The sequence below is a fragment of the Thunnus thynnus genome, chromosome 24 (genome assembly GCF_963924715.1).
Source record: "Thunnus thynnus chromosome 24, fThuThy2.1, whole genome shotgun sequence".
NCBI classification, from domain to species: domain Eukaryota; kingdom Metazoa; phylum Chordata; class Actinopteri; order Scombriformes; family Scombridae; genus Thunnus; species Thunnus thynnus.
The window spans coordinates 3,528,479-3,555,821 of NC_089540.1; the positions used below are offsets into that span (position 1 = coordinate 3,528,479).

General features: G+C 40.2%; 1 protein-coding gene across 6 annotated transcripts in view; it reads left to right on the forward strand.

Moving 5' to 3' along the window:
• The window catches only part of LOC137176746 (sodium-driven chloride bicarbonate exchanger-like), a 49,372-nt gene that overhangs the window by 915 nt on the left and 21,114 nt on the right, over window positions 1–27,343 (forward strand). The window contains exons 2-7 of one of the 6 annotated variants that reach the window (XM_067582643.1): window positions 1,883–1,993; window positions 3,855–3,884; window positions 19,817–19,898; window positions 26,243–26,386; window positions 26,593–26,734; window positions 27,082–27,242. In XM_067582643.1, the coding sequence (XP_067438744.1) occupies window positions 1,946–1,993; window positions 3,855–3,884; window positions 19,817–19,898; window positions 26,243–26,386; window positions 26,593–26,734; window positions 27,082–27,242 (607 nt within the window). In that variant the 5' untranslated portion in view covers window positions 1,883–1,945. Of the gene's footprint in view, window positions 1–140; window positions 1,994–3,854; window positions 3,885–6,955; window positions 7,357–19,816; window positions 19,899–26,242; window positions 26,387–26,592; window positions 26,735–27,081; window positions 27,243–27,343 lie in introns of those variants that run through there. The other 5 variants (XM_067582642.1, XM_067582644.1, XM_067582646.1 and 2 more) reach the window with 5 other exon arrangements.

Sequence of the window (27,343 nt, forward strand, 5' to 3'; positions counted from 1 at the left end):
AAAAGTAATATTTCAAGAAAATGTCGTAATATTTAAGAAAAAAAGTCGTAATATTTCAAGAAAAAGTCGTAATATTTCAAGAAAAAGTCGTAATATTTCAAGGAAAAAAGTTATAATATTACAAGAAAATGTCGCAACATTTCAAAAGTTGTAATTCGACAAGAAAAGAGTGGTAATATCAGATGTAACCACTGGTAGGTAGCCTTGCAGTTAAACCAGTGACTCTTCCACAAAAGAGACAATTTCTTTCAAGTCCGTATGATTCTTTCTTCGATGCCGATGTGCCAAAAGAATTATTTTGTTATTTGTGAAACCTATAACTTCACAAGACGCTCCATACAAATCCTAGACTTTTTTCCCCCCTCTCAGTGTGGCCCTAACACTCCATCGTATTTACTTGACCCATCCCTCATGAAGTTATTCAAACACATAAGTAACAACAAATAAACATTCCGGCATATTAACCCACCATCATCTAACAGCATATCAGCATCATCCAAACATAAACATAAATCACCCACAATGGAAGTACAACAATTATACTAAGACAGCCCCATAAGCACAGGACACACACAGATCCAAACAAAACAAAAACAATTATAATAAAATAAGTATCATAGTAACTGTGCACTGAATAAAATTACTGATTGAATCACTTGTCAGTTCTGCAGGATACCCAGTGGAAGTCTGGAGGCCAGGTGCCCCATCTTGCACTGCCCTCAAAATCCAATTTTCATCATTAAATGCTGCGTTAATTTGGTAATTTAATTACAATAACATCTTACATTACAACAGTTTTTCCTTCTGTAGCACGGATATTCTTTAATCGCTTTATATGTATGCCTGTAATTTGAGATAACTCAGTTGCATTATGAGTAAATGAAATGAATGATTTTCCAGCCAATAGGCGACGTTAATTGCACTGAGGGTCTAACTAACTGAGTTTGACCAGAGGAGGGCGCCAGTGTTTAAATTTCACTCAAGCAGCATCCTTGTGTAATCTGGCTGCTGATGCCGCTGCATCATCGCGTGCTGCAGATAGAAATATTGATGGGATGGCCGGCGCATGTCTGCAGCTGGTAACCATTGTATCTATTGTGCGTGACAGACGCCAAGACACATTTGATATAATATTACACAATAGCCTATATTTAGCTGAGGCGACCCGAGAATCTGATCATAATTATGGCTGCGGCTGTTTGAACCTGTTCTAACAGGGTGCCTGCACGGCTCAGGCCAGTGGTTGAGTAAATCCACATGGTTGACTCAAACAATGCACACTGTCTTCATTATGAAGGCATTGCAACATGATTGCTGCAGCCTTTAAACTGGATTTCACTGTCAAGAGGGACCTGACCTCTGTAGGCGAGATGACACAAAGAGATCCTATAGTACACTGCTGTTGGCAGTTATAATATTATAGGCAGCTATAATAAATATATAATGGAAATAGCTACATTATAGATTAAACACAGGTCGCTTTAACTCACTTACATATCCATTTTAATAGCCTGATACAAGACATTTTTCATCACAGTGCCTACACTTATGAAGACTGAAATATAATATCCATGTATGCCCAGTTGTGTGGCTATGAATATAAATCGTAAAGGTTTATGAAGGAATATCCCTAACAAATAAATTCATAATAAAAGTATGCGCATGAACAGAGGCTCCGCGTCCCACTTGTGCGCCTCATCATTGCCGTGTCCGCGGTTTAACGCGTGTAATGGGAAGCACTACCTCCCTCCTTCATGCGTAAATTATGTAGGGCAGGACGGGAATGCTTTGCTACCTCCATTTGAGAAAACCCGGCCGGTGAATGTGAGAGAGGGGGATAAAAAATAATAATTCACAAACAGCCACCCTCGTCTTCAACCAGCGTTTGACAGAAGAGGAGTAGCGCATCACGACTTGCCTATCGTGAAGCCAAGGAGAAGAAAAGATGGACATCACTGATCAAGGGGCTCAAATGGAGCCGCTCTTACCAACGGTAAGACAAAACAGACACGCTCATTGCTGTGTTTGTGTCAAATTTCATTCAGCCTTCAATCTTTGACATAACTAAATGTTTTGCTGTTGGTCCTCGGCTTATGTAAATTCTCTTTAGAATAAAGCAGGACAGTTTGGATGAAACGTCCCATCAATGTATGATTCATATTCAGTGACTGTATTACAAAATGACCCAAATTTGGACTATTTTCTGGCTATGTGCCGCCTTGCAATCATGACAGATATGAATGTTGCGCACCATAAATGACAAAATGGATATTCACCGTGTTCACAATTCATATTAGAGCACATGATTTTATACCTTTCATAGAGTCTATGCAGCAGCTACACACACTACAAACGCCTACGCCTTCACACAGAAGGTAGCTTATTTGTGATGCACTATACAGGTGGATAAAACGTTACACAGCAGCTACAGTTGAAATTCATCTGTCCCTGGGGGACAGGCAGTAGGGGACAGTGCCCTCCTGCCTGCATAGAAAAGCTCCATAATACTTTGCCTTTCAGCTAAATTGTGGTTTACCAGTCGACCCATTTTTATACTCTTTACCAAACCTGCTGTCAAGCTGTTGCTTTAAGTATACAGTGCTGCTGGTCCAAGATGTTACACTGAGATGAGAGCTTTAAGTGTTTGAGGAGACAGAAGGAGGTATATGCCTCATCAGTTGGATGTAATGCGCTCAGTTTCTTTCCAGCTTCCCATAGCAGTTTCACTGGACTGTTATGGCTCAATCATAACCCATTTGCCCTGTATGTACTCGCTCTGAGTGCCTAACACTGACACTCATAAAAAAGTAATCAGATTCCTTCACATTACATCATAGTCCTGCCATTGCCTGAGCAGTTATTCCTCCCTTCTGATGAAACTGCCATCCGCCAACCTGAGGGACAGAGAGATGCTTTGCCAGCATCTCAGTGTATCATTTATTTCACTGAGACGTGCAGTATTCTCTGTAGGTGTTTCACGTGTTGCTGTAGTATTACAGGGAAGAAACAGGTTGAAAATCTGCCCACTCAGGTCAGCGCCCTCTGAGCCTGCTGGCAGAATTTCAAACAAGCATGCCTCGAAATATTGAGTCACTTGAAGGCAAAGCCTATATGTGTCTGTGGTCAGCCTCTCCTCATTAGCATTCAGGTGAGACTGTGCTGAGAAGAGGAATAAAAAATGTCCGCTTCTCTGGATGCAGTGTCAATGCCAGGGGGGGGGAGAGGTGAAATATATTTGCTCAGTTCAAAAGCACTGATTGCTTTGGAGGCAAATCAATATTCTGCCTGTTTGTGCTATTTGTGGACGTGTTACATGAGGACTTAGTTTTCCGGAGCTCACAGCGTACAGTGGAGCTTGACGGGGCTGATGTGGCATGGGATGGCTGTTCTGTTTCCCCTGCAGTCTCAATGCAGTGTGGTTGGTTCCTTGTCATTGTAACTCATTGCTGCTTCTCCTGTCCCTCCGCCTACGCAGCAAGCAAATGCGTTGTCATGGTTTCACCAAGATGTGTATGGGTATGTGAGGTGTTAGTATGGTGAGAATCACAGAGACTCCACAGTATGTTACAACACAACATAGCTAGAAAAAACTATCCTATTGTACCCCATTCTACCAGGTTACCAGGTTCCCAAGGTCAGGCATGAGAGCATGTTTAATTTACAGCAGGAAGGACTGTATCTGAATGCATCATTGTTGATGCCATATCTCTCAGTTGCTATTGAGTTGGGACACTTGAATTTACTACATGCTGAGGAATTTCTCAACACAAAGACACAGAGCATCTGTCTGTAATGTGCCCACATGCCTTGCTTTTGTTCTGTTGACTGATTTCTTGATGTTCTTTGACTTGCAGGAGCAAAGTCCCCAAGAAAATAAAGATGTGGTGAGTACATTTCTATCTCTCTTTATTTGGCCTGCATAATATTGATTTGCTCACAAGGATGAAGTCATAAAATCCAAAATAAAAGCAGTACCCTAAAATAAGTAAGACAGGGTGAGGCAAGGATAATAAAAGGGAGGTCACAAGAAATATAGACTTAAAGCAAGTCTGTAAAGACTTTTACGTAGTTAAGTTTACTTACTCAAGTACTGCGATAATGTACAATTATGAGGTACTTTAATTGAGGGTTTCCATTTTCTGCTACTTAATACTTCTACTACAAATCAGGGGAAAATTGTACTTTTTAGTGAACTACATTTATGTCACAGAATAGTTATTTGACATTGTGCAGATTTGCATAATATTTTTCCGAGAAAACATGCTCAGCTTATAAAATACATTGTATTGTTTAAATGGCTATAATCAATTTTTTTATTTTTCATCACATGACAACTTGTGTGTGAAATGGGTTGATCATAGTGACAAACTCACAGAGAATTATCACCTGACTGTGCAGTACCCCTCAGCCCGGTGGAGCATTTTAGCATCTTTCAGCTCGTTGTTTTGGTTTGTTTCCCGAAACTTTACTGTTAAAATTCACTCTCACTGCTCTCATCAGCTGAAAGCTTGTTTGTCTGCTACCTGCCCAGCACTAACAGCAGACAGACAAAGTTAGGTATTTAAAAGCAGGACTCACTTGTAACAGTGTATTTTCACATCGTTCTACTGGTACTTTAAAGTAAATAATCTCTTTATCACTGATGACGTGATAAAAACTAAAAAAAAGTAAAGATAAGGCGGATTTTAGGCAGGCTTTTCTATTTTTCTGATGGGTCAGGTGACAAATGTCATGATCATATTTTGTTGCTATCTATGTTTTCCATAATCTATAATCTACAGTAATATTACACAGCTGTATTTGGTTTTTAACTTTAATTACCTAGCTTGTTTAGCAGATGTTGTGTATTTTTAGATCACAATGGTCACACATGTCACTATGCATCTGGCAGCCACCCAAGGCTGAGAGCGCGCTGAGTAAATAAATAATAACAGCTAATGGGAATTAAGTGGAATCCAGGCTCTCAACAAGTGAAATGGCTTTGAAGAGCTTGCAGGGTATGAGTGTAAGCAGACAATTGAGCCAGCTGTAGAGAAGAGTTTTGATGCATGCATGTCATCCATTCTGACAAAGTATTCTCTTATGCAACTGCGGGCTGTGAGCCAGATTGAGAACAAGACTGAGCACAAAGTGTTTGTCAGTGGCCAGCTAAGCTAACCGACTGCTGGCTGTAGCTACATAGTTAGCATACAGTCATAAGAGTGGTATCAAACCTCTCGTCTAACTCTCAGCAAGAAAGTGAATAAGTATATTTTACCTAAACTATTCCCTTAATTTTGAATTTGATCTTGAGAACTCTGTTTTGACATCTTTCAGTCTGTACATCTTTGGATATGGACATTCCTGCAACTCTAAAACTATTTGTAATGTTTAACTTTAATATTTTGTCTGAACTAAGAAACATTTAGGGGACTGACCCGTTGGAGCCTGTGTATGTAATACTGTACTGCACTCATTGATTAGTCAATATTTTATGTATTCACTAAGCCATAATCTACAGTGAGGTGTCATGATATAAGAGGCAAGTCCATTAGGTTACATTATGTTTGGCATGTATCTGCCGTAGCCACTCACCAAGGGAAAGAAAAGGGAGGTTGTAACTTAAATAGTTTGTTTTGGTTGATGTAGTAAGTTTAATCATCACTTATGTTACTTGTGAGTTAACTGGTAAAGCATAAAGCATCAGTGACACAGCCAAGGTGACCCTGTGGTTGAATATACTATGAGCAGTGATTTAACTGTTGACTGTAACTTTGTTTGAATTGTCCATGTAGATGATTTTAATGAACACCTGAATAATTTCCTGTGGACATGGTATGATTTGTTTTATATGGAAGATTCTAGTGCAGCTTTCGATCTCTTTGTCAGACTCCAACCCCTATGAACCACATGTGGTCCTGGATTTGTCTTGGACTTGGCTAATGTGGTCCTAATTGCGACCCTGATATAACAGCAGGCTTTCTGCCAGTGCTGTCCAGTTAGGGTTGGTTGATTGGTCGGGTTGGAGAAGATCAGTGAGAACAGACGGAGGAAGTCTGCTGGAGTTGCCTGGGCTTGTTCTTTTGAGCGTGGTGTTCTTGGATCAGTGTGAAATCTCTGTTCGACTTGATGATCCAACTGTGCAAAACTGGCAGGCAGGCAGGAAGCCACCCCACAGCAGCTAGGAGCCTACACCGGCTGTGCTCCTTTCCATGTTTAATTATAGCTAAGGTAGTGGAGAGGAGGTTGAAGAGGGCATTGAGGAAGGTAGAGGAGAGGGTACAGAGCTGGATGGAGAACTTGAGAGACAGATGGTAGGATGAGAAGAGAGAGGCAAATAGAAAATTACTTATTTTTTTACTGTTATTGTTGTTTGACTTGGCTGTCTAATCTGTGAATATGAAAGTGTCATCTTTGCTGATGAGAACTTTAAGTAATATCAGATGACATGAACCACAAAGACACAGCATTATTGTAATTTGACAGTCCTCTCAGGCAGTGCAGCAGAAATAGTAGCTTGTTCCTCCAGATCTATTTCTAGTACACCATGTCTCGATCACAGTTTCGCTGACAATGCACTACAGCCAGAGAGCAGCTCCGTTCCCTCAGGTAGGTTGTGCTGACACTGGCATGCGCACACACATACACATACATGCAGACACATGCACTCCACGATGCATATACTGTATACAGCAGAACTGCAACGCCAACCCTACACGAGGTGTGTGGTGACCATGGCACATGGTAGCTGTGAGGTGTACTGGAGCTGTGTGAAGCCACTCATACACAATGGTGTTATTTGACTCTCTCTGACCTAAGGCTTCTCTTAGGTAACAGAGCTACAGGGCTCGGAGGCTCAGCAGAGCAGAGCTGTGCACGGCACAGCATCGGTGATGTCAGAGCGCTAATCTCTCTAGGGGGATTGGCGGATGGACGCTTGTCAGAAACATTTGATGCTACCCTGGATGAAAGCCGTTGGAGGCAGAGGGAGAGACAGAGGCAGAGGCAGAGTCGGAGCTGAGCTGAGCTCCCTAGTTTTGTTTTTATGTTGTCTACATGGTGCTTACGGAGTGAGGTTGCTGCTATGTTCCAGCATGGGAAGAGTGGCTGAGGAGAGCAGCTGAGGAGAGCGGCTGAGGAGAGGAGAGGGTTTGACCAAGAACCCCACAGACACGATCTTATTCTGCCATTCTCTCTGACTCTCCTACACAATCCCAAACACACACTTTGAGTGCACAGTGGGGCTCAGGCCCTGAGCCTTAGCCTCTCATCTTACCGTTGCTGCAAGCACAAGGGGAGTTAGCGGGCATCCTGCCCCATCCTTGTAGGAGGAACACCATGCTCTCAGTGGACCACAGTAAAGGATTTATTTATCAGGTATGTACTCTGATCTTGTACTCCAAAGTATTCAAGCTGTAGGAGGGTGAGCGTGTTATTGACTTTGTTGTAATTTAAATAGGAAATAGTTAGCCACTGCTGAGTTTGCTTGATTTTTTGTTTTTTTATTGTATTTCTATTATTATCTTGAGTTTCAGATGGATTTGGATGCACTATTATTGTGGCATTGAAGCTAAAGAGTAGCTACAGTGGATGAACAGATTTAGGTGGAATAAGCTTGCATGTGATCTTGTTGTTTTACTATCTACATAAGGTTAATGCATGTATAGTTAATAGGCTACGGGCGGCTTGCCTCCTGTGCTGCGGAGAGGGCAGGTTGTGCTGATGTGCATGCGAAAGGTCCCGAGGAGGTTGGCTGACAGATGGGATTGTCATTCTGGGGCGAGAGAGGAGCTTATACCCCCTGTAATGACCCTGGTGATCTTTGGAGTAGAGACAGGTTAACAAAAGATTAGATTTTGTTTGAGTTTGAACATTTCGTCAGGTATATTATATTCCTATATTCCTTTTGCTCTTTTTAGGTCATGCAGAAAGTTCTTCCACCAGCATTTTTGTTTTGGAAAAATGAACCAATGGCTCCTCTGAATCAGGTGTTAATGTACTATGTCAGACAAGGTTAAAGAGAAGTGATGATGTAGAGATACTCCCCATGTACTTAGCATATTCTTCCCTGTGATGCTGCCGATGCTGATCCGGCTGCCATCGCCACGGTAACCATGGCCATCTGTAGGGATGAAAACCATGACAACAGAAGCTGTCAGCCAATCACAGGGCTTGAACAGTGGCTGATAATCCATCTCTCCTCTTAGCTAGCTACAAGCTATAGAATCACTCTCGTTCTTAGCACATGTAGAAAGTCCATTAAAGCAGATTGAAAGTAAAGAGATTTACATTAGGAGTCAGTCTTGTGGGTTTTGCACGAAACACCGCCTGCTTGGATATTTTTCTGGGCTTACTGTAGAGAATGAATGGAACTGTGCAAATCGAATGCAATTTTTAGAGTACACATCCTGGCCTAGATCTCAAGGTATAGTAATGTAAACATACATCATCCCTGCTGTGGTGAGAGCCTCAGGAGAGATCCCTGAAGAACACAGAAATGAGGTCACATATCTGCTTCCCACAGAGCTATCTGATAATGTACACGGATTCCTGGAAAGGAGCTTGAGAGAATCAATAGATCTGTGATTTATACTGGCCCAGAAAATAGAATATAAGCTCTTAGACAAATCTTGTGTTGACACTTGAAGACATCCTCTGTGTTGTTTTAGAACGAGTACCTCCTGAAAAATAACATCACCGGATAGTTAATATGCCCTGCTAATGTTGCATGTGCTGACGTTATTTTCCTTCCATTACGTCTTGTGTTTTCATTCCTGTGTGCTGGGAGAAGTCTAGCTGCATCAAAATGAAAAGACTTTTTTTGGCTTTCATTTTTGTTTTGCAGAATAATCCTCATCATGAATGCAATGACACAGTAGTATCTGAAACACTGAAAGCCAAAGCATTCGTTTGAAAGCAGTTTTCATCCTTACATCAGTTTGCTAGGCACTTTGTAAAATAAATGTTGCGGTGTCTGAGGGCTTAATGCAAAGCTGCAATATTTCTTTTCTGTCTTTGTAGAACACAGTTATGTTTTTTTCCTCTGTAGTTTACTTGCATCCATAATTGGAATAGTTAAAATGGTGAAAATAAGGCTTCAAAGGAGCTGAATTTCAGTATTCATATAAGTTATCTCACCTGCCAGCTGTACTCCCCCATAAATTGAATTAGAGGGAATAGTTTGTCATATTTCCTCTGCCTAATCTGTGACTTGCTGTAATTTCAAAGGAATGTTGTGGAGGGTAAAGTCATTTAAATTCATTTGAGTTATGTGTTTGTTGGTGAAATAAAGATACCTTTATAAGGTCATAGAAGTCTCAATTATGTCAATCCGGAGCATTTACTTTGATGTTACAAGAAATTTCATGTTTAAAGGTGCATTCTAGTGATCTAGTATTGCACCTCCATAAGCTTAGGGGACTCACAAGACACAGATTTGAAAAAGACTGGCTGGCTTTTACTCTCTAGTGTGGGTCAAGCCAAAAAAAAAAAACAGCCTAAGGTGAGATAACTAATTTGTTTAGACTTTAGACTTTGAAAAGCTTCCTTCAAAGCCACAGGAGGCATTATAAAACTGTTCTCACAGGCTCATAATGAGTAAACTGAACTTCATGTGGAGTGTTCCTTTGAATTAAAATGTCATACATGGTCTTTAAATATACCCTCCATCAATTCCTGCATTCATACCAACAACATCAGTCAACAAATTCAGTCTCCCACTCATTTTCACCACAGTAGCTCCGAGCTGTACACTGGTATGACAAGTTGAATTAAAGTCTTGTGTTTGCTCTCTGGTTTACAGCTGTGGCAGGGCGGTCTACATGTGAACCGACGCTGACTGGGCTGTCACTTTCTGAGAATTTCAGCTCAGTGTCGTTCACCTTTAACTTCACTATCACACAGAGGTCGGAATGGTGAGGAAACGGGAGCGCGGTGTAGAGGAGATTTAGATGTGGTGAAATCAGTCTTGTTTGAATGGTGTTTTTGGAGCAGGATGTTCAGAAAGCATCCTCTGAGTTCAAGCAGAGACATTTCAGGTCACCTTCACTGTTGGCTGTGTTTATTTTTGGACTGTATCAGTTGAAAATACACCAACAGCAAAGACGCACAAACACAAGCTGTTGTGTACAAGTGTACAAGTTTTTTTTCATCCTTTGCCCCGTGTCAGGGCAAAAATTAACAACAATGAATATTAATATTCAGTAGCCCTACTTACAGTTGTTTAGAAGTGTAGGAGGACAGATTTTACCATATGGATATTTTTTTCAGTTCTTTCTTTCCCAGGATAGATAGTTCTTCTTTCTGCTTACCAGTGGTCACCAGATGTCTTTACAAAAGCTGGGGCATTGGCTGCCTGGTGTTCCCGAGGACACAGTGGCTTTGTTGGCCCTTTTGGGTCAATCACTCGATCCTCCGCAGGCAGTTTAACAATGTCTGGCATAAAACTCATTAGGAAGAGTGGTCATGACATGGACCGCACGTGTAGCAGCCTGAGGTGTAGAATCAGGTGTTGAGAGGTGGCAGATGAATTGGTTTAGAAACGGCTCCAGTGTTTCCTGTGTGTAGAATATATCTGGGTGTGTCTAAAAAATACATTTCAAAGCACTGGTTGATTACAGTCTGGCAGAATGGTTCTTTCGTATGCAATCGGTTAGGGTTCGCTTGGTGGTCGACCACCTGTGTGGAGAACTGTAACTCGAGATCCTGTTTCTCAGAAAGGAACACTGGTGGTAATCCTGTGAGGGATTTTGGCACTCCAGCCATTGTAGAGATCTTTTTGTCATGTTGCTGTCTTGTATTTTGTGGCTGCCATGGAATAAATGTACCCCCCAACTGAAAGACTGAAATAAGAAATTGCTATTCAGGCTATGGAACTGGCTATACATTGTATGCTGGAGAGTGACGTTTGCCTATTCAATAGCAGGTTTTCACTGATGCTTCCTGAACCTGCTGGTTTCATTTTTTGTTGTGCACACATCAACAGAACATTTCTGTGTGCCTGATTAAAAATCAATACAGTAAATTAAAAGTAAGTTTAAAGGTCCTGAAAATGTAATTTCTTAATCAGCTTCTTACCATAAGTGATAGGATCCTACATGAACACACTGTTTTCTGTCAAAATTAAAACAGTTTTGGTTGTTTCACATGAGGGATTTCTGTATTTCTGTTTTTCTCTTTGTTTCTCTCACTGGTTTAAGTGGGCCGGACTTAGAGAAAAAAGGTGATGTCACGTACCTCTATGCACCAATCAGGATTTAGCAACATTTGAGTCAGACTCTTAAGACCATTTTAGACTTGCGTTGCCACTGTCTCAATAAACTCTCAATAAATTATTCTTTAATATGTTTTTTTCACATGGAATGTTGCTTTTTTAGTTATGAATAATGAATAATAGGGACATACTTAAGATTTGAAGCCAAGTTTTCAGGGGCTTTAAGTGAATTTAAAGCAACATGCTGCTATTTGGTGAGTTGAAAGAGCCTCTTATTTGTGTGATAATACATGTAATAATAATACAAAGAGCACATATGAATTTTACCCATGTGTTCCTTAAGATAGAATCCTTACACAAGTCAAATAAAACCAAAAGCTGCCTACTGTTAAGCAATTCTTTAGCAAGAATATCTATGCTAGCTCAGGATATTGATTTGGAAGCTCTACAGCATACATCTACAGAATGTGCGTTGAATCCAAATCAGATGGAGCCCAATGTCAAGGCTTTCTCACGAAGGTCATGATGCTCTACTTCCTGCGTCACGAACTCGCTTGCACCGTGCACACCTACATGAACACACACATGCATGCTTAACACTGTATGACATTAGAACATCCTCTGATCCTCGGTTTGTGTCCAGGCCTGAAGCCTTTTTGCCCTCTTCCCCTGTGTGTTGCTCATTCATCCACACTGCTCCTCCCCATCACATCACTGCCTGCAGAGGAACTGTGTGAACTGTGTGCATTAGTGTGCCTATATATGATGTGTGTCCCTGTGTATATAGTAGATGTGCAGTCTGCATTATATGAATCCATTTGCTGTACATACTGTATTAGTATTTGTGTAGAACTATGTAGATAATACAGAAACAAATCAAACTGTAAAGACGCATACATTATATATGTTCATGTTATGTTCGAGTGTGTCTATTCATCATGCTGGGTCACACGTCCACCCCTCCTCCACCTCTCCCATCCTGACTCCCCTGGAGTCTTGGTCACGTGCTCTCTGCTCCCGTTCCCCCCTGAAGCCTTCATCACAGACCAGCGGACCAACTGAGAAACGGCTGATTTAATTCTCTCCATCACGCAGGGCCCTCCATCACTGATCCAGAAACAAGGTTTTATCCTGCTGTAAAGGCTGGCAGATTAATCTCAACCCAGATTGGTGAGCAGAGATGGGACTCTCTGGGCTGGTCTGGGGTCAGTAACATGAGGTAGAGAAACCAGTGTCTATAAATAGAAACAGAGACCTGCAGGCAGGAGATTCTGGCTCATCTGTCATACTGAGAAGGATAAAGCTTTGTTTGGGACAAAATAGAGAGGGGCATAGGGCATTGAGCTTAAATATATTATTATTTCAAATAAATTGTTGTCACTAGGGAAGGAGTAAAAGATTTTTTAATCGAGCGAATTGTCAGTGTTGTGGATGTGCATACTCCTTACACCTTACCACCTTTCTTAGTATGTTGATAATATACTGATCCTGTGGATTGGGCAAATGAGTAAGTCACAAACTTTCCATATTAACGTATCAGTTAATCAGATAATTAAGAATAATTAAGAATATAGCATAGCAGAAAATTGTATCCTCTACCTATTCTGACTTTTCATCAGTAAATAGATAGATTGGGATGGAGCTGACACCAGCATGTTGCAGATAAGTAAGACTTCAAACTGGAAACATCAAAAGCGAGACATCAGCGACACGTAAGCGGTCCATTCAATCCACACCGTCTCTGACCTCTGTTCGGCCGTCACTGTCATCAGAAGCAGCTGTCTGTCTGTCAGCAGCAGCTCTTGAAGAAAGGAGTGAAAGAACAGCGGCCGGCTAAACTGTCTTCACCAGAATGATTGACAGCAGACATTTTTGGACAAAAATGGTTTTCAAGTAGGCTCCATGAGGAGTATACAGGAAGAATACAGCATTGTTTATTTATTGATTCATTGATTATGATTTTAAATGCCCGTAGTTTGAAGTCTCTGCCCCATTTGAATAGTGTTTCTCTTCCATTATAATTGTTCATGGTTCAGGTTAATTTAAAACTGGGGACCAAAAATAGAAATACCATTAATGAGTATAAACAGCAGGAGATATGGAGAGAACTCTTTACTAAGCATGCCAGAGGAAAACAAAAATAGACTAGACTAGTTCTGTGATGACATGCGTCACACATGCATATCTTAGAGTCAGTGTGGATTGTTATATTTGATAAAAATGGAAGCTTATCTGCTCTGTGAGACAAGTCTGAGTGACGGATGTCAAATGCTTCAAATCGCCCCTCAGGTTGGGAAAGTGTCATTTCATGTGAAACAAACACAGCTTGTCATTTGATCAGATAACTTTCAGTGTTGAATAGATGTCTTCCATTTTTGTATTACAGTTTTTTTGCAAGATGAAGGTAACAAACTAAAATGGGTTTTTGGTCAGTCCACCACTTTAGTCCACACTGAAATTTCTCAACAAATATTGGATGGATTGGCATGACATCTTGTACAGACTTCATGGTCCCAAGAGGATGAATCCTACTTTTCTTCTGATGCCACCATGAGGTTTACATTTTTGGTTTTGAGTGAAATCTCTCTATTGGATGGATTGTCATGAAATTTGGTACAGACATTCATGTCTCCCTCAGGATGAATTGTAGTCACTTTGGTGATTCATGATTGGTGAACTCTTTTCCTAGCACAATCATCAAGTTAAACATTTAATTTGTCCAATATTTTGGTTTATGACCAAATACCTGCAAAATTGATGGCATCCCATCAGCCTCAGCTGTACTTTATGACTTGTGCTAGTGCACTCTTGTCTTGTTAATAGATCGATATACAGGTATATATAGTATATACAGTTTTCCATTATCGACATGGCTGCACTATGGCTCTTCCTCTGTGAGGGAAAATCAGAAATATACCTGTCATATATAGTTCTGCAGTAGCCACTGCAGTGCTAATGCAGGGGAGATGCGGGGTAGAAACAGTACTTGTTAGACATGTTGCAGACAGATGAGTTTACACACAGTTTGTCCGATTTAGTGAACTGCAACAGTGGTTTTAAAATCCTCATCCTGTTGCCATCAGGTGGTACTCTGGTGGGGATTTGAATTGCGCACTACACGTATATTTAGATGTGTGCAGTTCTCATGGGTCGGGGACAGGGACACACAGTGTGTTGCTGAGATTGAGGGAGTTTCCCTGGGGATCTGCAGGGCCAACCAGCTGTGCCAGCCCCGAGTCAACCCCCTGCTCCTCTCCCAGGCTTGTCATGAAGAGTCACATCTTTGCTGCTGTCACTACCATGAGGGCAAAAAAGATGCATTGGTTAATGGGCTAGTGTGTCATTTTTCTATTTATTTATTTTTTGGCCACCATGGAATTGGGATATTACCTCTCTGTCTTGAGTGGTGATTAAATCTGTGATTACTCGCAGTAGATAGCATGTAGTGGTCAGTGTAAGTCTATGGAGAGTTGGAGCAGAGTGAATTGGTATGCAGAGGCATGGACAATGACAAAATTAACGCATTGCGAAGACGTCAAAGTCTTTCAGATTACCATTAACCATCTGCCCGGGGAAATCTAGGGAAGTCTAAAATCTGCCCACAGGGACATGATAATGAATCCTCATCTGGGCTTCCGTGTGTATAAGTGTGTGTGTGTGTGTGCTTGCATGTCTATGTGAGCATGACTACTTGCTCTCATAATGTCCCTATATACTGTAAGCCCACCATGTCAGCTCTCAGCATCTGTCCACCAAACTCTGTTGATGCTTTGGTTTCTTTCTCACATGGTTGTCCATGTGTGTGGGCGTGTGTGTCTGCGTGTGTGAGAATGTCGTACCACCATTGCTTAATCCCGTAGACCGATGGCCAGCATCAGCCACCTTTAGCTTGTCACAATATATCACATGTCTCTGTGTGTCATTTACACACACACACACCAAAAGTACTATGTGAAATGATGTTATTCGTTGTGGGTAGTTCTTGCAGCAGTGTGGGTTTTTGGAAACAGGACATTTACAGATCTGTTGGTGATTTTTTTTTAGAGTTATTTGTTGAAGCAAAGACATTGAGAAGCATATTTTTGACTGAAAGGTTGCTGCCAACTGGCTGAGAAAAGAACACTTATTTTGGGCTCACTGCACTACATAACTTCATCTGTTTTTCAATCACATGAAGTGCAGTAAAGGCCATCCTAATCAGATTACACAGACAAGTTGTGCAACATGGACAAAAATAATGGGGTTTGAATAACCTGCATCTAACTGACTGATCGCTACTTAAAGGATAGGTTGACACATTTTCAATTCTGTCTTAAAACAACAGTCAGGTGCCCAAATGAACACTGCTCTCTGTAATCATTCGTCCTGTTCATATTTAAAAGTTTATCTGAAGATAGTATGAGGCTTGAGCAGTGTGAGTTAGTCAGCGGACAGTGTTTCCCTGTTCAGCTGCAGTGGAAGGATCGGAACAAAAGGAGGGAATTTGGTGCTAAATTTGGTACTACTCAGAATTGGGTGTACAGGGACAGTTTGGGAAAGCATAAATGACAAAAAAAAATTGAATGGGCGGAAATAGCAGAAATTCACCCATAGAGGAATAAAGATAGAGCATAAGGGAGCATTTTCTAAAGCTTCATTTGTAGGAAAGAAAAGCAAAAAAGCAAAAAACAAAAAACAGACAATGGAAAAGTTAAAAAAAATCATTAAACGAGAAATTAGATACAGAAGCAAGTAATAAAGAGGAAGGATTCATAATAGCTTAGAGTTGCTTTATAACTTTCTGTTTCATTTCATTTTATAGGCCTAGGAATGAAGGCCTATAATTTAAATGTTTGTGTCTGTCACTTCTTTTTAACTGTTTATTCTTCTGTGGAAGTTGCATCCTCACAAAACCAATTTGCAGTTATACATTTTTTTCCCCATAACCATAATAATATTCAGCATATATGAATGTCTGCAATCACCAGGGATTACTCCTAATACTGCAGTCAGTCAGTCAGTCAGTCAGGGATTAAATAGCAAGGAAACCTCCAAAGATTGTTCTTCACACGCCCTCCAGCATGATCCCATTAGCTCTTATGTATACAATTATGTTTGGGGTTAGAAAATATCTGTTTGATCATTTTCTATTGATAATTGCATCTTATTATAAGTACGCATATGTGTATGTGGGTTGTGCTGACTAGGACATGCCACCAGTATTAAGATGACACTGTAGCTTGGCTGGGACAGATACTATATCTCTCTGAAGCTTACTTAGGAGTGATATCCAAGTCTGGATCTCATCCACAGTCATCCCTGAAAGCATCTCTTGTCTAATTGGAAAATAACTGCAGGGAAACACTGTGTATCATAGATCGATCACTTATGACATATAATATGATATACCTGTAACTTTTCCAGCCGCACCACTGCATTGTTGTGCAGGTGAAGAATGAATAAAGAGAAAATAAGAAAGAAAATAAAGAACCATCTAGAAATAAAACAACATGCAAATCAGAATCAATGGGAAAAAAGAAAAAAAAAGAAAATACAAAACATTGTTATGAAAAACATCACAATACCTCCTAAATAATACACAAATAATATAAAGCAATGGTTCATTCATACATTTTGTCAGTGTTCTATTACCTTTATAACATTTATAGACTTGATTTGAAGCCACAAGCACACTCAGAGGGCAGGACAGGAAAGTTTTTGGTTTTTTTTAGACTTCTAGACTTTCAGTTGGCAGGAGGCAGTCAGAACTAGTGACAGAGTGATTGGCAGGGAGGCGAGACATGTACAACAGCAGTTAAGAGATCCCTAAATTCCAGCAAAGTCTGCTAAAAACAACAAGGCAAATCAGACAGTCTGAAAATAACTGCAGCTCCAACCTTAATGACCTAATTCAGGACAGGTACACTGTCCCGCAGCACAACTCACTGAGGACGTCTAGAGGGCAACAAACACATGATCCAAATGATAAACACTAGTCTCACAACAAACACACACACATGACTGGAGAGACACAGAGTCCGAGGCAGAAGAGGAAGGAGAAGACTATGAAGGAGGCGTCACCATGACAACTTTTTGTTTGTGTTTATGGCCTGGAGGTTCTGGTGTGCAGCTCCCTGGGTGGAAACCATACCAAGGCTTAACCACTGTCCACTGGCTTTAATTATTGTGCTTCAGGTTACTACTAAATATACTGTACATGTTGATTGGACAGTTGTTGCTCCACTCATGGAGTTGATATAGCTTGATGGCGTTTGTTAAAAATGATCAGAAGTGTTAAAATAACTCTGACTGGTGAACTTTTTAATTTTCCAGGGTCTCTCAGAGGATCAGATGATTTAATTTTCCATCCTGGTGAAAAGCAATTGGTAACACCACCAGTAACAAGTCAGTGTTTTCATAAAATATTCAGAGGCAGCATTCAAAGACCCGTCCCTATTTCATTTTTTCAAGGTCAGTGCTATTTATAGCAGGAAATAACCACAAAAGCACTATGATGCATCAATTAGCACCACTCCCTGTTCTCTCCACTCTACGCGTCCAGCTTCTGCAGTTGCTCCAGTTCCCGAGAAAATTTGCCTTGCCGGAGGTGGCGAAGCATTTACATGATGTAAGGCTTACGCACAATGAAGCATTTCTGTTAAAACCATGACTCAAAAATGCTGTAATCTGGCACTCAGCAGATGAGTGTGGCTTTTACAAATTGCGATTGGCTGCCTTTTGTTGCCATGGTGACAGTCGGTGGAAGTTAGCCTTATAATGCTGAGTTTCCCTGTGTGTGTGTATGTATGTATGTGTTTCAGGACACATCTTCCCACTAGCTGGGGGGGCAATGTGATCTTACATAACAACTTGTTGCATTTACATGAAATGTGTATTTTGGTTCAGCGTGGACAGAAACGCTCCTCAGAGAGACGTGTGCTAGGAGACTTGTCTGGTCAGACATCAGCATTGGGGAATGTGAATGTATTTACATCAATTAATCAACATTGATTAATTTATATTAATATATGTCAAATAGCTCTACACTGTATGTAAAGGAGATATTATGTAAAGTACAGAGGCATCGTTGCAGTTTCAAGCTGTCAGTTTTACTTTAAAACCATCATCGTTGCATCAATGAGGCTGATGATGTCACAGGATTAAACTGCTTGTAAAACAACTTGAATACGTAACAGTGCTGATGAACAAATGCTATGGTGACGGTGACTAATTTCAGTGTTTTTGTATATTGTCCATAGAAAAAAGTCTTTTTCATGAGTTGCTGGTGTAACTTTGTTACTTCACTTGAGTATGTCCATTTTATGCTACTTCATACTTCTACTCCACCACATTATAGAGGGACATATTACTCCACTGCATGTATTTGACAGGTAGGGTTTCTAAATACTTTGCAGATTATGATTTTAAATTCACAATTGGTGATGTGGTCATAAAATATGATGCATTGTAACTGAACCACTCAACAGTCAGGGTCACATTCATCCATTAAGAGGTTCTGGGGCAAAAGGGAGCCTTTGGGCCCCTAATTAGGCCCCCCCTCCCTTTCTAACATGGATTCCCCAAGTTTGTCTGGTAATGATTTGGTTATAGTTAGCATTAAAACGCTATTAATTAAGAATATGCAGCATGTACTCGTCAATTGAAATATTCAAGGTAATTTACACAGTGCTTCAGAGTTAGACAAAAATGCAGGCATCACTTTAAGAGAGCTATAATCAGTATTTTTATATTAACAATACATTTGACTTCTTGTATGTGAAAGTGAATCACCCAGACTCTGCAGTCCCCTTCAGTTCCTTGGAGAGGTTTAGCTTCTTTCAACTCATTTATTTTTGGTTTTACTGTTTTAATTCACTCTCACAGCTCTCATCAGTGATACAATCAGTTTTACTTTGATAAAGATCTTAATACTTCTTCCTCTACTGCATTACAGTGTTCACTTAAACATTCACTTAATTTTGCCTGTAATCAGCATTATAGCCAGGAGATTTGAAGTGATACAGAACAGAGCTTAAGTTGAAGGATCATTAGTGAATATGAAATATGAAATCTTCTTACAGTCCCATATTTTTATGAACTTGACCTCCTTGGTTAAATACTTCCTAATCTTTCTCCAGTTTTTCCAGTAAACAGTAGAGTCATATTTTAGGACATATTTTGTCCTGGTGCTGCTGAAATAATATTTTTTGGGATTCCATTCTATGCTTTAAAGTTATTAAAGTGCTTGATGTAAGGGATCAGGAATACAAAGTTGGCTTGAGACCCAAGACTTCTGATGGAAGAGATTTTATCTCTATGGTATGAAACTGGTGAAAGGAATATATTGTCTTGTGTGGATAATTTTTTGGAAAATGGAATATCTTATGATCATAACTGACTATGAGGTGTAGGTAATGAATAGTCATTACTGGCACATAAATCCCAGATGAACTTGAGATGTGGATGAAAAGCATTTATAGTTCAAAATATTGGGAAAGTCTGATGGTCTAGTCTGAACGATGGTAATGTCAACAAAACGGGAATCAAATTTTAATTTTTTCTTTCAAGAGATGTAATTATAATTTCAATGCAGTCATGGTTATATTTGCAAACTGACTAATAACATTGTCTGTGTGTCTCTTACAGAGAACTGATGAGGAAGCAGTGGTGGACCGTGGAGGCACGCGCTCCATGCTTAACACCAACTTTGAGAAAGAAGAACTAGAAGGTAACACCCATAAATGATATTCACCTTACAGTATACTGTCTGTTCTACATCAGTATTACACAAAGAATGAAAGTGTGATGGCAGCTGCAGTCATTTCCAACAGAGAATGAAGGTAAAAATACACACCAAAATATATAAATACCATTTCTAACAACAGCTGTTGTTGGTATCTTTGTCCCTATTTTGTGCTTTACTCTTTGTAATCAGGCGTATTTGATGGGATGTCACAATATATTTCCAGCCGAGCAGTAACAGAGTCTGATAAGAGAAAACTTGTCTAACATAGCAGAATTACTGACAGCAGAGCTTTCTGAGAGCAGATAACCTGTCTGTCCACAGCTCAAAATCATTACAAATGCATATTAGGTTTTGATGTGAGTCCTGCAGCATCAAAGAGCAAGAGCTTTATTCTCTGCACATGTGTTCGCTTCAGCATTTCATCCATCGTAAAGGAGACGGATGCCAATTTCTCCACCAACAAGTATCCTGAATAGACAAGGAGTCTGTTCCAAGATGTGCGCTCACTGTGTAAAACCAGGATCCCCCTCAAATCTGGAACATAAGCTGATGTAAAAAGATCTGTTCCAGGGTTTACTTAGCCTGGTTATGAGATTAATCAGTAAACTTGCTTCTTGGATCAGGCCCCAGGATGAAAATCATCCACGAGACATGTTTTTATCACAGGGACAAAGCAGTAACTGCTCTTTTTTCTTAACTGGAGAGACGCTCACTTTCTCGCACATAGCATTGCTGCTACTATTACCCCGCCTACATGTATGACACAGCTGAATGGAAGATCAAGCACATTCTGGAGGTGTTCTTGAAAGGCATTTTGGGACACATAGATAATGAGAAACATAAGCAGAAGAAGGCAAAGGCAGGTTGAGGGTGATGAGTGAAAAAAATAATTGATTAATATAACAAATTGATTGAGCATATAACATTCCTTTTTTTTTTACCAACCACACAAACAGAAAGAAAAAAGACAGAACAGTCTAGGGGGAACAACATACAAATCAGAATCGAGAGGCAAAATAATATGGGGGAAAAAAACATATCTTACATAATACAAAAATAATATAAAAAATTGGTTCATAATTGAAGCTGAAGCAGAATTTGTTCCTTTGTCAATATCTGCTGTATTTTTGTTGCCAGGCAACGTTCGCCGGGGCAGCTGGCAAATATGTCACTCTTTGATTCTGACACTCTGCCGGTGAGATGGTGCTTTCATCTCAAGGACTCTCGTCCTCGCATGATGGTTGCGGTAATGACTAGCTCTCTGTCTGGCACTGTGGAAACGCTGTCACGGCGTCAGCAGCGCGCAGGAGAAGGAAATCCTCTGAAGCTATCGCACCCCACACTGTTCCGCCCCTTTCAGCACCTACACGCACCTGCTCAGTCTCTCACATACGCTCTCACATTTCTGATGAAAGGAAAAGGTCAGTGTGACATGATCCGCTTTCACTGCGATTCCACTGAGATTTCAAGTCACAGTGAATGTATTACACTAACAAGAATTGTCTGATTGTCTATCTGATTCTAGGTAAATAGTTCTGTTTTACAGAACAAGTTTGACTAAATCACGCACACACTGCCCTTCTATCTGAAATACTCAATAGAGCTCCAAATGTGGATTAATCCACCCCTGAAAATAGTCCCCAACAAATTTACTTCTGTTGAGTAACATGCTAAAAACTACAATGCCCAGCTGTTTTCTAAAATTACTGAGCCTAATTAAAAAGGAAACTATTCACTGGATTTATTAGCTGTTACATGTATGTCTTTAATAGGGACCAAGGCAATCTCAGAACCCATCAGCTATCGGTCTGATGACGATTTAGCCTTTGGGGGCAAAGGCCAATATTTCAGGAGTTCCGGTGTAGCCAGCAGATATCCGGATATCCAGATAAGGGATAAAGTATGTCATGGCCAAGACTTCCTCTTCCGTGCACCGGTCATTTTATACAGTCCGATTAGCAACTTGAGATGACGTCTACGACTGGATTGTTTCACAAGTAGCAAGTTTACACTCAGTTAACAGTTTAAAACCAGTCAAACATCAACACTTTTTGTAGGTGTTTTAGGTCCAGACGACATCTCGGTCAATGCGTTTCACTTCTTTCTCTCCCCGCACGGACTGTTAACCTGCATGCAACCAAAGCATGTTCCTGTGGAAATCACCAGAACGGAAATGGAAACAAAAACACTTTTGATACCAAAATCTTGTCCCTTGCCTACAGATTCTGCTTTCATATGCAGATATCTGTTCACAGAGATTAGGACCAATGAGGTTGGTACTGAGTGCCGCAGGGAAGATGAGAAGTATTGAGCCGAGCTTTGATTGTTGGTTTTGGTCTTTTTTATAGGATTTGTTGACATTGACAAAAATATATTTTATATATATAGACTATTGTCAGCCTCATCCTTAAAATCATCATCTGTATCATCAATAACCTGTGCAGTTATGAAAAAAAAAAGCACAATTTAATAGCCTTCTGACTAGAGTGTGTTTTTTTCATAACTGCATTGCTCAGAGTAGTTTTTACTACAGCCAGTTTCCAAAGATCAAACTATTGTATGGTCTTTGAATAGAAAATTGGGTACCATGGGTGTTTGTCTTTTTTAACCCCAAAAAGCAGTAGACGTCATAGCCCAGTAACACAAGTAGACTTTCAGCTTTGGAACAGCAATTGTACTGCTACGTCAGAGCTGCACAGCCAGAGCTAGTTGTGTGTAGAGACTTCACAACACCCAGCCAATCAGAACTGACTATTCTCAGTGACCATGTAAAGCAGTACATACATGAATACACACACAAAGACTTAAGGTTATGGAGCACCAAAAACGTCACACAGCGCTGCGTGAATTCCAGCCTTGTCTGACTTAGAGCTACTGAGATGTGGCAATGGAGGAAAAAGGGAAGAGGCATTCAGTGACATCAGCAGTGGCTCAGGCCTGGAGGAGGTGAGCTATTTTTGTGAAGTCCTCCACTCATGAGTCTTGATTCATGAACCTTAAAGCCCTACTGCTCTGTCCTTATGTTTTTCTCGGCTACCGTATTGTTCCTGTGCACTGGGATGTGCCTTTTGTTGTAGAATTTGCTGCATGTACAAAGTCAGTCTCTCTACTCTCCTCTGCTCCTCAAATATACAATTTATTTGATGCTAATAGTAATTTTTTCTGGATGAATGCGTCTACAGCACTACACACTTTGATCGAGTAAGATATACTCCCAAACTGCAAATACATTTTGACATATAGTTAGTTTACCCATTACGTTCTCGGAGACTTCGCTTAGCTTCTATTCTGGATTCCTATTGGTGGAGGATATTGAGTGAGTCAGCCTTCTTAAATGCTGTGAAGTCAATGTACTCTTATTCATGTTATGTCTGTGCATTGGTTTAATCTTATTAGTGTGCTATGATGTGATCATTCATGTCTTCAAGCAAGTGAAAACAATTTAAGGCATTCACTTGGGATATTTTCCTCTCAGACTAAATGCAGCTAAGAAAATATAAGGATATTTCTCACTGTAACTCTTGTAATAATAAACAGGATAAGCTCATTCGTTTCTTATCCTGAACAGGTGGCTTGACTTCAGCCAGAATTTAACGTAATGGGCAAAATGTTTTTCCAGAATAGATTAGATTACAGTTTAAGAAAAGCCATGTGGGAATATTTTTGTTATTATGTAGATATAGTATAACTTGGTAAAATGTGACTGAACTAGAGAGAGAGAGCAGGAAGTATTATTAACAGTGATCCTTATATTGCGCTATGTTCACTGTAAAAAGAAATACAGATGAAAGTTATTTTCCGTACATAGACCCCACTTTGTAGCTCCTGAGCATTAAACTGCCCAGGGTATAGATCCGTTTGGTGTCACATTATGCTGGACACCGTGGCGCCTCATATGGTGCAGGAGGCAGATAAAGAGAACAGGGTGTCCAATAGTCTTGTCTGTGTCCGGCCACTGAGCCGACGGCCAGCGGGAAGGAAGCAGTGGCCGGGCAGCTCGACCGCAATAAAAGAGGAGAAAGTCAGCTCGGATTATCTTCATGCTGACCCTGTGGATACACGCTCGTGTGTGCATGTACGTGCACAGATACAGACACACACATCTAAGGCCCTCCTGTCCACATTGTACAATTTCTCATTATTTTTTCTGCACTGATTTAAAGTGAAAATGACTAATGACTAATTATAAGAGTCAGCCAATTTCAAAACCAATTTCTACATCCTCAAATAGGACAATACGTTTTTATTCAAGCGCAGTCACACGAGGGCCTGGAGATATATTTCTCTGCACTCTAAACCTAAGGACATGCAGTGTTTCAGTGTCCTTTCCACAGGGGTACTGCAAGGATCGGTGCTTGCCCTTATTTCCTCAATATACTCCAACTCCCTTGGAGTTGGTCCAACTATCCACTCACATGGTGTCTTTTACCTCTTTTACCATCGCTATGTTTACGATACCCAGCACAGCCCCACTGTCTCTACACAGGTCTCAGCCTGCCTCACTGATATCTAAACATGAATGATGTGACACCTTTTGACAGCTTTTACTCCTACTCACAAACTTGGGAATAAAAGTTATATATCAAATTTCTTCAGACATAAAAATGCTCTCCCTGTGGTGTTTTCTTGTAAACAGACAAAAGTTTATGTTCACATTCAGAGTTATTCACCAAAACTGTGTGTATCCTTGAGTTCTAACAAACATGTCAAATATATTCCCTCCCTCATAAAACTTTTGCAAAGTAGATTTTTTCTGAAAAGTTTGTATCATGTATTGTTTACCTCTATATTTACACAAGTTTTCTTCTTCCTCTTTCTTCCCTTTGTTGGCACATCGCTGCATTTCTTGGCACGATGCTGCTACCTGTTGATCAGTCAAATAGCGTGAAAGCATTGGCAGGAATCTGCATCACCTCACCTACGTGCATGAGACAAACAAAACAGGATCCACTTATTAGAAAAACTGCTCTACTAGAGGTCAGACACTCCACAGAGTAGCTTTTAAGAGAGCTTCAGACATCCTTGGTGACTGCAGTACAGAAACAGAGGCAAGCAGATCTCTGTTATTCATTATTGGTCATGATGATAATAATTTCTTCTAATAAGAATGATTTCTTAGCTGAATCAGTATAATTAAACATATGGGCCCAGCACATCATGATTAATGACAAACTAACATCACTGATCATGTTGCAGCTGTCACTTTCATCAGAATGATCAGGGCCCATATTTATCAAAGTTTGGACTAACAGCTATGTATCACATTTCTTTTGACTTAAAAATACCCATAAATTTAAGAGAACTCCAGAGGTCTCTGTTGGTTAAAACTAGTCTTTTGGGTCCTTGATAGCTGCAGTACAGACACTGAGATGAGTACATGTCTTATGGAATGATTATACAATCTAGCATTGGTCATGATGAGCAATATGTAATTGATGCAATATGTATAATTCAGAATACAGTCATTTTGGCCAACTATTTTCAGCTGCTACTTACTTGTGTGCACTTACCTCCAGTTGCACATTTGATTGTATGTTCCTCCACTTTCTTTTTATTTTGTATTCATCATAGGCACAAGCAACAACAATACAGCTGGGATTGGTTTTGTTGGCAATCACCTTCCATGTGTATTCATTTTCCTTTATTAAATATTACATGTTTTCTCTGATGTACCTCATCTACCAGCAGCGCAATTTCCTTCCTGCTCCAATTTATTTTCTCTTTGTTTTCATTTCAGCTCATTTCTGATTCCAATTTATAAATGTATATATCAAAAATATATTAAATGATTTTGTATTTCATGTGTTAATTGCCGCTGGAGTTAATAAAGATTTCACACAAATAAATTGAACTTAAAATGTCTCTGAGAAAGCGTGAAGATTTTTTTTTAAAGAGTGAACAATGGGATGGGGCTATAGGTCAAAACCATATGTCTGATTGGCTCTTCCTCTCTGAGCACTGATATGTTTACTACTCCTACACTTTCTTGCAAGTAGAAGTAAGTCACTTGATGAATGGGTGTTATTCTTTTCTTTCAGTGAAGATTCTCAGAACATTCTTAAATGTAATTCTTGGTCTTGCCAATAATATAATATAATATAATATAATATAATATAATATAATATAATATAATATAATATAATATAATATAATATAATATAATATAATATAATATAATATAATATAATATAATCATATTCAAGTTCAAAGAATTATACCACATCAAATAAAACATGAGATTCATTAAATTGTGAAAAGTGGGAAAGATCAAGTTCCTTTAGTTCAGACAGAGGGAACTGAAGTTGTTTCCTCCATGTTGCCTCCAGGTCACCGCACTCTCTACATCGGGGTTCATGTTCCCCTGGGAAGGAGGTCACACCGACGTCACCGTCACCACGGACACAGACACAGGAAGAGGTCCAAGGAGAGGGACTCTTCGGCTGACGATGGAAGAGAATCCCCCTCACACAGTAAATGTCCAAGAAAGACTGAAACTAAATTAAGTTTTACATGGTTGATTGACTTTAAAATATTTGAAGATGTACATTTTTACAGAAAAAGGAGGATGTGTCTTTTGAATCTATTGCAATGCCTCATTGCCTGCTGCTAATTTTCTTTCCTGTCCTCCTCCTTTCTCTATCTCCACCTCACCCTCCACCTCTCCCATTTGCTGCAGCAGACACACCAGCTCAGAGGGTGCAATTTCTGTTGGGAACAGAGGATGGCGACGAGGAACACATCCCCCACGCCCTGTTCACTGAGCTGGACGAAATCTGCCTCAGGGAGGGTGAGGACGCAGAGTGGAAAGAGACAGCCAGGTACTCCGCTGCATTCAGCTACATGGGCTGGGTCTGGCCAGCTGCTGCGTTTTTTCCTCTGTTGCACCTGAGACTTTGATCCTGTTAGTGTGTGACTACAAGCTGTTATCATGGGGTTATTGTATGGTGCCATACCCCTCAGGGTGTTCACACTTTAATTCATTCCATACTGTACATTATCTAACTTTATCACAACCTACAGCACTTGAGAAACTCAAATTATACAAATAACTTCTGGCCTTAGTTATCTACACAATTTCAAACAACCACCACAATGCTCTGTCTTCATTTTCACAGTTTTCCGTGGAAAATATGGATTCACTGAGTTCTTTTTTTTTCATATGCAGGTGGCTTAAGTTTGAGGAGGATGTTGAGGATGGTGGTGAGCGGTGGAGTAAACCCTACGTAGCCACTCTTTCTCTACACAGTCTTTTCGAGCTTCGCAGCTGCATCATGAATGGCACCGTGATGCTTGACATGAGGGCCAACTCGCTGGAAGAGATCGCAGGTAGACACCAGAGGCTGAAAAGTCTTGTGTAACTCATTGGTTAAAACCAAAATATGACACATCCGAACTATCTAAAATGACATGCGGACGGAGTTCCTCAA